The sequence below is a fragment of the Bidens hawaiensis genome, unplaced genomic scaffold (assembly GCF_021521415.1).
Source record: "Bidens hawaiensis isolate Kalapana, Puna unplaced genomic scaffold, B.hawaiensis_p1.1 tig00006607_1, whole genome shotgun sequence".
NCBI classification, from domain to species: Eukaryota; Viridiplantae; Streptophyta; class Magnoliopsida; order Asterales; family Asteraceae; genus Bidens; species Bidens hawaiensis.
Window position 1 is genome coordinate 657,377 of NW_027491446.1, and position 12,275 is coordinate 669,651.

At 29.3% G+C, this 12,275-nt stretch overlaps 1 protein-coding gene across 1 annotated transcript; it reads right to left on the reverse strand.

Moving 5' to 3' along the window:
* Positions 1–6,136: 6,136 nt before the first annotated feature.
* Positions 6,137–6,794, reverse strand: LOC143633045 (uncharacterized). Its single transcript, XM_077101418.1, has 2 exons — positions 6,566–6,794; positions 6,137–6,522 (listed from the first exon to the last, which is right to left on the reverse strand). Exons 1-2 carry the CDS (start codon positions 6,792–6,794, stop codon positions 6,137–6,139), a joined length of 615 nt encoding a protein of 204 aa, XP_076957533.1.
* Between the last annotated feature and the right edge of the window lie 5,481 nt (positions 6,795–12,275).

Genomic DNA, 12,275 nt, shown 5'->3' on the forward strand with positions numbered 1-12,275 from the left:
CGGTGGTGATCCAGTGGTTTTTTCCGGCGAGTGTATGCAACCGCCCTACAGTTATCGGGTTCTATTTAGAAATCCTAGGCTGCGGTGGTTATCTGGTTGTGTTTTCCGGCTAGCCTACTGTGTCGGGTTCTATTTGGAAACCCTGGGTGGCAGTGGTGGTCCGGCAGTGTTTTCCGGCGGCTGTACGCGACCCACCTATCTACTACTTTTGGATTTCTTTGAAACCCTAGGTGGTGGTGGTGCTCCGGTGGTGTTTTACGGCGACTGTACATTGCTAATCGAGCATTAATTGAAATGCCGCGTAACAAAAATCGAGCATTAATCGGTGTGTGTCACTTCTCCTCACTTCCACCCATAATTTCGGTTGTTATTTTGTTATTTTGTTACCAAATACATTCCAGTTTTAACTTAAATACATTCCAGTTTTAAGGTTTAAATACATTCCAGTTTTAACTTAAATTTTATTTTGTTATTTTTTTTTGTTAATTAATGATAAATCCAAGATTAAGAGTCCATTCACTGTTGTTCATTGTTGATGGTGTTTGGTTTGGCTTTGTTGTAGGTGAATATTGGGTTGTCCAGCAAGGTAATATCTTTTTCCGGTAAGGTTTTCTGATATGGTTTTATATTTATTTTAATTGTTATTTCTAAAGCGACTACAATTTCGAATTTTAAATTCCAAATTTAAGTTAAATTTGAAATTTGTAAATGGTAAGTCAATATTCCAAAACGTCTAAACTTACCATCATTACAATTTATTATTTTCTAAAACGATTTGATTTAAAAAGTTTAAATTTCCAAATTTAAATTAAAGTTGATTTTTTTATTTAATTGTTGGTCAAACGTTTAAGTTGGTAAGTTAAACGATTTGATTTAAAAATTTTAAATTTCCAAACGATTTGATTTAAAAAGTTTAAATTTTCAAATTTAAATTAAAGTTGATTTTTTTATTTAATTGCTGGTCAAACGTTTAAGTTGGTAAGTTAAACGATTTAATTTAAAAAGTTTAAATTTTCAAACGATTTGATTTAAAAAGTTTAAATTTCCAAATTTAAATTAAAGTTGATTTTTTTATTTTGTTGCTGGTCAAACGTTTAAGTTGGTAAGTTAAACGATTTGATTAAAAAGTTTAAATTTCCAAATTTAAATTAAAGTTGATTTTTTTATTTAATTGCTGGTCAAACGCTTAAGTTGGTCAAACATTTTTAAATTGTCTGGTCAAAAATTAAAGTTCAATTTAACTTTAAGTTGAACTTTTTAAATGGCTGATTAAACACACATTCATAATGTCTAAAATTACAAACACAAACTTCAAATTCCTAAGTTTTGAGTATTTCCTAATTTTCACACATAATGAGACATAAATGTCACAATTAATGCTAATGAATGTCATCATTTGGTTATGGAAACTGTTTAACAATTTATGCACTATAAAAATTCGAAATATTATTTGAAATTAAATTCTAAAAAAAGATATATTACAATTGGTTATGGAAAATTTTTGTTTCCATTGTCAATATTATTATGTTTATTAGTTTCCAATCTCCACAATCTTTCTATCTTATACGTTTGACTAATTTATAATTAGACATAAATGTCACAACTGATGATAATGAGTTTGTAACAAAATTGAATGCAAATTTCAAATACTGTAATAAAATAATATTAATTATGGATCGCCTAAAAAAGTAATAATTTCAAGGTTACATTATGCCATGATTTTTGTAATATTTTTTGTATTTAGGATCTTTGACTATAACAAATTTCGTTTAACAATTTTGGTAACAGATTTATAACTTAAATAAAAATTTATTATATTCTAATTTAATCAAATCATATAATAAAGTTGAAAGTTATTATTTGTAATTATTATTTTTTACGTGTATTCAAATTAATAATTCAAATATCAAATAAATAAGTTGAGTATAATTTATTTATTTTTGGAATTGACTTTATGTGTCGGTGTTTTCTAAAATTTTTAAAGTTAATAACTTCATTTAATATTGTTTACCGACTATTAGTTTTGATAGTTCCAGAAATTTTGATAAACAGATTAATAACTTAAATAGCCATTTATTATATTCTAATTTAATTCATTTTCCTAATATATACTTAACATAAAATGTCAATTTCTTAAATACGTGTCTATTACATTTTCTATTTTTACGGCATATTCATATACGTTCGTTAGTAATGTCTTTAATAATATTCTCATTTAAATATAACAATTAATTTCCACGTTTTTAATATGTTTTTTTATTAAAATACGTGTATATATGGTATATATATTTTGTATCATATTTTTTCACCTTTAAATATTTTTAAAGTCAACATAAAGTTTTTTAATCTTTCCAAATTTATTTGAAAATTCATTTATTGTAAAACGTTTTTATATTTTGCAAGTTTAACAAAATATTAATTTCATTGATTTAAAAGTTTGTTGAAATATTGGTAAAAAATTAAAAAAAATTCATAATTTTGAAGTTGACTAATTCCATTTTTTTAATATTTTGTAACTATTTTGAAATATTTCAAAACGTGTTGTTTTAAAAGAGTATCAAATTTGTTATCTATACAATTACGACCAAAAAGGTTTTTATTGATATATTTTTTCGGTTTAATGGTTTAAGTTATAAAAATGTTTTATGTTATCATTTTACTTTGTTTGTTGTTGTATGTTATTTTGTTTTAATAAAAACAACAATTTAATAAAAACAACTTTATTAATGTTCAAATGTTACTTATTATTAAATATATTTAATTTGGATGCTATTGTTTTATTATATTTTCAGGTGGTTAAGCAAAATGAGTTTCTTTTGATAGAATGTTTGAAGAAGTTGATGATGGTTTAATATGAAAGAACATGTTTATGTCTTATGTTGATTTTTTTGGTTGTTCGATGTACATTAACTTATTGTAACTTTTAACTTTTAATATCTAGAACATGTAAATGGTTAACGTTTTGGTCCGAAAGTTTGAAGAAGTTTTGTGTAGCTTGAATTTGTTGTTTAAATTTATTAAGTTTATTGACATGTTTTTCCACCCGTACGTAACACGAGCTATACCCTAGTTAGTATAGTAAGATAAGATAAGATTTGGAAACATTCATATCATGGTTGGTGGTGGTTTGAAAATATTAGTTAGAAAAAAAAACATGGATTCTCTTTGCTCGAAAATACATATAAATGAAGAAGGTCGAGCCAAATTAGCTCAAGTCATGTATCATGAGTTAGTTGGATATATTCTCAATATTCGCCAACTATTTTATTTTTAAAATTTATTACTACTACTACTAATAATAATAATAATAATAATAATTTTTATTAGTGTTAATAATAAAATTGGAGGAGACATTTAACATGATTTCGGTAATTAGAAAAAGTTTTTGTGCGGTTTTAATTTAAAATTGTGAATGCATGCATAAAATAATCATTGGTCAAATGCCGACTATAATCATAAGTTTTCTCTTTGAACAGTCAAATTGTAACTACAAAACTTTTTATAATCATTTAGTGGAAAACATTTGACCATATTTATCATGACATATATAGATATACAATCATAGTAACTATCTTATATAGACTTACCGATCATTAGTAATTTAACAACACATGCATATCATATTCGATCAATACCAACTAAAATTCACATCTCATTTACAGATCACCAACAACAATTACCGAATTATCGATGGATCACTAGCAAGTGACAACGACATCCTCATAACAGTAGTGTGTTTCACCGGCAGAATAATGACAAAACGTACAATCACCCGGTTGTTTGATACATATGGACTTGGGTTTTATTAACTCTTCAGTCCTCGTATTTCGAAGTGATATCTTAGATTATATGATCATTTATTTTAACCGTTAAAACGTACAATTAATAAGATTTGATATGTTTACCGATGATCTGTGATGGGTATAAATTATGATATGCTTTTGAACAAAAAGAAAAGTATAAGGGGAGGGTGGACCATAAATGAGGACAATGCATGTGAGTTCCGTAATAATGGACATAAATCTACTTTATAATATAAGTCGTTCATGCTCATGCATGCTTTTCAAATTATTATAACAGGTGGAATATTAATTTATGATATTTTTTATTGGCAAACAAACACTTATGCTTTCTCAAAATCTACTTTTAAAATTCGCTAATATTATTTTGTAGGACTTTGAATTTGTAACAATTAGTAAGAATAAACACCGCCCTATGCTACTAATTAGAGTCATCGGCATTAATTTATGAGATGGTTTTCTTTGTTAAGGTGAAGATATAAAAGTGTAAAATGTCATTTCAATACATCTTAGATGAATAAAATAGAAAACTTGAAGAACACGGTTATAGTTATCAATTTCTTATCTTCTATCTCTATTTATCAATCTATATTAATTATATTAGAAATTACTAAAAGGATTTAGAATTGCCTGTTTATTTATTCAAATAAAGATTAATTCTTTTTATAACTTAAGGCATTTTTATCTCGTTTAGCACAAGTCAATATTAAACACCAAAAAATGTGATGCATGTGTGATTAAATGGTTAAGAACAAATCCCGGGTAATATTGTTCACCAACCTGCTTGATAGGTGTAGATATTTGATAGTTGACGTAAACGAATATTTTATCATGGTAATAAAATTTTAAGTGTGTACAACTTGTCATTGATGTTTTTTTTTTTACACAAATACAAACACCATTCAACCCACTAGCCCCGAAAATATGTTTACCTTAAAATCTATTCTTAATTAATTTTTCTTATTTTCCAAATTCACTCTACGAAATCCAAAATGTGTACGTGAAGAGGTAGGTCCAGCAGAGACCAGTTGGTCCCGCAAGACTCACCTTGAATAGGGACGTCTGCGCAAAGGCCATCTGCTCCCGCAGGACCCACCATGCTCATAGAATCTTACGCGCAGTACGCAAGCTGTACACGCAGGGAAAGCCTCCCAATGGTGAAGTACCCCGCCTGTTCCCGCAGTTGCGGATACAAGCCATCAGGGAAGGCTACCCGCAGACAGCAGGGCTACACGCACAAGGCAATAGCTACTTCAGTAGTCACATGAAGGAATGAGCAAGGCGGGAACAATCCCGCCAAAATGAGCCAGTCCGTATGATTCTGAAAGATCTTTTGTACTATACCTACCAAGGTATGGATAGGACAGACGATCTGACCAGAACAACCCATGAGCCAATCACAGGGTGACAGCTCACCGACAACAGTACGAGGAGGAGCACCCTCTAGTACTGTTTGTCACTATTAGCCGCTGCCTACTCACCAACTCTTACTGAGGAGCGTGCGTAGCCTACAGTTGGTAGAATAGTGTTACTGTTGGCCGTAACCTATTCACCAACCAGCATGGCCTGCGTATAATCCACAGTAGGTGGGACGTGCATAATCTACAGTTGGTGGAATAGTGCAGCCGACTTTGTTACTGTTGGCCGTAACCTATCCACCAACCAGTATGGCCTGTGCATAATCCACTGTTGGTAGAACAGGAATACTATTCAGCCGGCTGTACCTTCTAGGAAACCTACCTTCGGCTATAAATACTCCAACATCTTGGAATGGTAAGATCATCTGCTATCCAGTTATCTAGCAATCTCTTAATATACACTTATATTCAGAGCAATCTAGTCTGATTCTCACGCCGGAGGGTGGTCACAAGGAGGAACCCCCCCCCCCCTTCTCAGTGACGAGCTTACGGTGTTTGTTTTGCAGGTCTCCTGAAGAACAGCCTTCTCAGCTAGATCTCATCCGTGGGAAACATTACTTAACCCCCAGATTATCTATAATCTGTCCAGGGTTCACTTAGTGTTTCTTCAGTACGTCAAGCTATTTTACTTTTCTTAAATTCGGAGTTAAGTTATCATTATTAAAATGACAAAGTCCTATATTTCTTAAACTTTTAGTTAGGAAAATAAAATATATGTTGCACGAACAAAGACTTTTATTAAACTCTACAAAACAAACAATAATCAGAAGTCAAAAACAATCTTTGAAAAATTACATAACTAAACAATTCACTAATTACACTAAAAGAAAAAAAATACTAACGAATAAGTTAAGGCAGGATGTAAACCGTCATATACTGATTTTAATGCTTTGATTTCAAAAGAACTTGAAAATTCATTCATCTTCTCCGAGAAACTTCACGAAGATCATGACTGAACCCCAAGCAACCGAGCAACCCTGACTTGTAGGGCAAGGAAGTCTTCCGTCGCCTCTCTTCCGCCACCGCCCTGTTGGCCGTGTAATGCATTTCATGGGCCGACATCTTCCTCTTCATCCTCCTCCTCACTGAACCACCATCACAGCTTCTAAAGCTCGAAGCTTTTAAATCTTCTTTCGTTATCTTCGCCGCACTTCCCTCCGACGTGCTCCTGAACAACAACAGGTTCTTCAGGTTCCATTTATTGTACCACGTGAAACCCAATACAGACGATTGGTTTTGCGTTTGAATTTGAGTTTGTGGAGGCGGGTTTTGGGTTTCCACGTTAGGTGTTGGACGTAATGCCTCTGAGAAGTTAGATTTTAAATTTATTGTGTTATTTCTCAGTACCGGAGCTAACTTTGACGGCGGTGGAGTTAGTAGTGGGTCTTCCGCCGTGGAATAAGTCGTCGGCGTCGGAAACTGACGGTGGGTTTAAGTGGCCGCTGAAATCAAAAGCAAAATCCATATCATGAATAATGTCTTCTTTGGGGAGTAATAATAATTTAGGGGTTGAAGGTGCGGTGGCGTAAGGGGAAGAGTTGGTGCTGTCGAAGTTGAAGTCTGGTGTTGGAGGCATGGCTGGTGGTTGATTGGTGGCGTTAACGGAGGGTTGGTGGGTTTATATACGGTGGTGGAGGAAAGTGGTTGTCAGTCACAGTTATCAGCCGCCTTTTTCTTATGCTTTTGCTAATATTATAAAAGTATTTATATAAAAATATTTTAAAATAATTACACGTTGCGGGTTAGCTAGGCCGCGTCGATGTCGAAGAATCCAAAGTAGCTAAATATAATAAAACTGTTTTGATTTCAATACATTTGACTTCTTAGCCTCAAAGTCTGTGAAGTTTCTAAATATAGCTTAGCGGATTATGCATTCGGCTACTAAGACCCAAAGTTTTGGTTTAGTAAGACCGGTTTTCTTATGAAGTCACGACGCAACTTATTGCCTGACTAAATATCATTTTATTATAGTAGTTGGCATTGTTATAAATGATAAAAGTACTTTCTTAAAAAAAATATAAAAGATAACTGAATTACAATAGCTTGACTAAAATCTTACTAATTTATTAAATCAATACAATTCCTTCACATGTCCTTCTACCAACATATCCACCTATGCATCCAACTCACCAAGTTTCCCTTCTCATATTGTATATAATGTTGTCACGTCACATTTCCTATTATTGCCAAATCATCTCTACACTATATTTAAACCTTAAGATTATCCTACCTTAATCATTTTAATCTCTCTCTCTCTCGGCTTACTAACTCCACCATCTTCAATATTTTGGTAATGTAGATCGGGATTAATCGTTTTCCGATAAGGTTATATATTATACTCTAATGGCCAACAATGTTATATGATTTTCCGGCAAGGTTGTATCTTTTTCCGGTAAAGTTTTCCGATAAGGTTTTATATTTATTTTAATTGTTATTTGATTTTGTAATAATCTCTTTAGGTTGTATATCAAAATCCACGATTGAATTGATATTTTAATGTTATTACGGTTTTCCGGAAAAGTTTTATCTGCTACTCTAATGTACGATTATCATATTATTCCTTATTTCATTTACAATTGTTTTTGTTTTCCGTTTTTGTTTGTGTTTATATTAATTATTATATGATTTTCTTATAATCTCTTTAGGTTCTATATCAAAATCGAAGATACAATGGAGATTTTCCCTATTTCGTTTTTCCGGTAACGCGATTCAAATATTCCGGTTATCAATCAGAACATTTTGTAAATCAGTGGTCTAAAATTACCATCACTAAAATTTATTATTTCTAAAACGATATAATTTAAAATTTCTAAATTTCTAAATTTAAATTAAAGTTGAATTTTATGAAATACTGGTCAAATATTTCATAACATGTAACATTATCATGGTTAAAATTTATTATTTGTAAAACGAATATTGATATTTAATTTTCTCATTTCAGGTTATGTTCCCAACTTGATATAGCTAATTTCATGGGTTGAAGATTTGTTGATAAGCTATCTTATTTTTTGTTTAATATTGATGTATATTTTGTTGTTATTCATGTATTTATGTATTTTTCACAATTCATGTAATTTATTTGATTTATATATAATCAATTATATATAGTTGTTGGTTTTGTCCATTTAATATATTTTAATCAGAACCGATGTATTAAAGGAAAATTTATTTGTATCTTATATTTATCTATTTATTAATGATAATCTCTATAATTTATAATAATTATTATAATTTTAGTAATTTTATTAATTTATTATTTTTTCTAATTAGTTATTACATCTTATTTTGACTGGAATAATAACATTTACACCTTACCATTTTTATATATCAATATCTTTGATTTAAAACATTATTCTATTATTACATTGTAAGATACATTATATTTTCTATATATAACCAATTACGTTATTTATGGAAAACCCAATAAACAAGGTATAAAGTTTCCATGATTTTAATTACAAGATTTGCAATATAATAATTTAGTTCAAATAAGCATTTACATTATATTTTATATATTCAATGTATTTTCATGATTTCACGTAAATCATTGCAAATTAATTACCTTTAATTCAATTTATGACTGTTGATTTTTGTTTAAAGATATTTAAGATAATTAATTAATTTACAATTTGATTTCATTTACTTAATTGTGGAAGTCAAATTAAATTAATCAATTATAGAAGTCAATTAAATTATTAACGCTTTCTAAAAGACCCGAGTGATTATGGAAGTCAAATTTAATTATTTAAGCTTAAATTTATTTTAATTACACTAATAATATTGTTACAAAGATTTATGTATTTTAAGAATGATTTCAAATATTGTAATTACTAACTATAATTTGACCAAAATAATTTAATCATAATTAATGATATTATATTTTGTCAACTTCAAAACAATTTATACTTTTTATATATGTAAATTGTTTGAATTTAAGTGTTTGTGACATATGTTGTACACTAATTAATTTATTAGTTATGACGTCTTTGACTATAACACTTTCTTTGTTTTACAAATACAATTATCTGATAAATATATAAGAACATTAGCTCCATGTGATAGAAAAAAATAAATCAAACATAATTTAATACCAAGTTTATAACCAATAATGCCTATATAAACGTAGGAATTAATGAATATATACCAATTACGTTATTCTGTTAGATAAATTTGTAAATGTTATTTATATGTTTTACTTGCATATTATATATGTAGATTATAATAAGTAACAAGGTTTCGTTGTCCAACTCATAGTATAGGTAGATATGTATGTTTATTTAAACTTTTGTAATTGTTTTTAACATATATATGAATCCATTTTGTTTATAACATATTAATTGTATTAGAGTTGTACTTTTAATTTCAAATGATGCAATTATCATTTAATTAATATTTGAATAATTTTTAACACATAAATATCAAGATTAATGTATACAATTGAAAAAAGGAATTATAAAAGGAAATTGATTTTAAATAAAGTAATGATGTTAGCAAATATTGTATGTTTTTTTTCCTATATATTTTTATTAATATTTTTGAATATGTTACTTTTATTTAATAGCAATATTTGGCGTTTGTAGTATGTTTGGATTGCTAAATGGCAATGATTAAACATTCACAGACCAATTCCATTTAAGTTGTTGTCATCTCTTGATGAAGAGTTTTTGAAAGCAACATATTTCTATAATATTTGCGAGATTTTCATAATAATCTTGGTAATTTGCTAGTTATATTTTTTAAAGTTCTCTATTTATCTCTTATAACCTATTGTATTAAGATTAATAATTAGTTTATTACTTTGGCAGCCGAAAAGTATCATCTTGCTCGGAACATATTTGTGTTGATTAAATATGTTGTCTATATTTATATGATTTGTTGATATGTTTTTCCACCCATGTATAACACGGGCTATACCCTAGTATTACTTTAATGAAATTCAATTAATTAGTATTTCTAGAAAGTTACGTGTTCCATGCCCCAAAAGAAAAATATATATATATATTTCTATTAAAACATGTGGGAATATTAATCTTTTTTAACAGTTGAACAAGTGAATGATTAAACAGTATCAAACATTAAGTAGTAGATAATTTAAAGTCCATATTATTTTTATATTTTGGTATTCAATATTAGCACCAACCATCTTTGAATAATACAATAATTTATCCATTTTATAATAAACAATTGGTTGTAAGGCACGAGTTTGTTGTTGACGATCAACGATCTATTAGTTGCGGACAAAAAGAACTTTTGACTTCTTGCATTTGGTTTCGATTCCATTGACATTTGTTTTTACTAAAACCAATAATAATTATTGCCAAATAAGGTGGAGGAAAATAACATACAAAGAAGCATAATAAGGCCATAAAAAGTATTTTAATATATTATTTTGCTAAAGGTGATGGAGAAGTAACGAGATATATTATTATAAGTTTATTTAATTATTATACTGTTTTTATATCTCACATAACTTGTTTTACATTATTCGTTTATAATATTTATATATAATTATTTATATGTTAATTTTATTTATTGTAACATAGTTACAAATATACTTATCTATACTATATATAAAGCATGAGTGAGGGACCTCTTAATTTTTAAGAGGTACCAAACTTGTTGCTTTTAATACAAACCATGATGCATAAAATTTAGACACTTTAGAGGCAATTTTATCTTTTAACAATTTTGTCTTTTAGCAAAAGCAAAAGCAAAATGTTACCGTTTTTTAATTTATTCAAAAATAATTACAATTTTGGTCCTTTAACTTTAATCACATTTTAATAACTTATATAATACTTACATATATACCCCTTATTTTAAACCAACTACCCCGACGACGTTTAAACGTTTATAACTTTTTCGCACGCTAATATTTTTTTTAAAACATTATACCATAAAAACGATTATTTTATTCTCTTTAATTTGAGTATAGTACTGTTATAATTTTTTTCATTTTAAAAACTTAACGTGTTACGTGATTACCATTAAAAACCGGCAAACGAATCGGGCGAGTTCGATCGTTCGGGTCATGGGTCTAAAAAGTTAAGGTTGGAATGAGTCGATACAAAAAGGTTAATTTAGTTCGGGTCGGTACGGGTTTGGGTTGAAAGGGGTCAAGTCATAACGAATTTCGGTTAGAACATTGTCAAGTGGAAAGGGTTGTGGGTCAAGACGAGTTCAATGTAGCGTTACGTGCGCACCAACACCTGACTTTGCATGCACCGTCGTTGTGTGACGTGCTTACTAATACCGGTTAAGATTCCAATGCCGCAATATGAGCATACTATCGTCGGGTTACGCGCGTACTATTGTGAAGTCACGCACATACAAAGACAGTAACACCGTTTACGCATCTGATGTCATGTTTGCGTGCATACCTCGCCGCATCGCGCGGGCACACAGCTAGTGATTTAATGATGAATGAGTTTCACAAATTAATGAAATGTTATAATCCGGTTTAAAAACTATCGGGGTTTGGTAAGACCCATGACCCCGCGTATTTTTTTACTATAAAATTGATTCTTAGTTATAAATAATATTTTTTTTCAAATCGAATATTAAATTTTAGTATATCCCTATCGAATATTAAATTTTAGTATATCCCTATTTTATAAGATTTTCATATCAAATATTCGGTAAGATTAATTTTTAATTTAATGAGATGTTATAACTCATTTAAGGGCCGTCTAGGTTTGTGAGACCAATACCCGTGAATTCGGGTCAAATGCATGAGAAACCTTCATTTACAAATAAAACAATCTGGTGGTTTAAGAGCATTCTCATCCAGATCTTCATCCTCATCTTTATAATTACACTAAAAAGTACTACATTTCTCTTTCCTATTCAATTAAATAATATTACTTTATATCTTTATCATTACAGTTTTCCCTCTCCTCTACTCACAACCAATTCAACAAATATTAAAAAATAAATAGGGACAAACAAAGTTTCCCCAAATTTACAAAAAATCACTACATTTTCTCTCTTCACCCTATAATTTACACTCAAAATCACTCAAAACCTAACCCTATAATTTACAAACCCTCCTCACAAT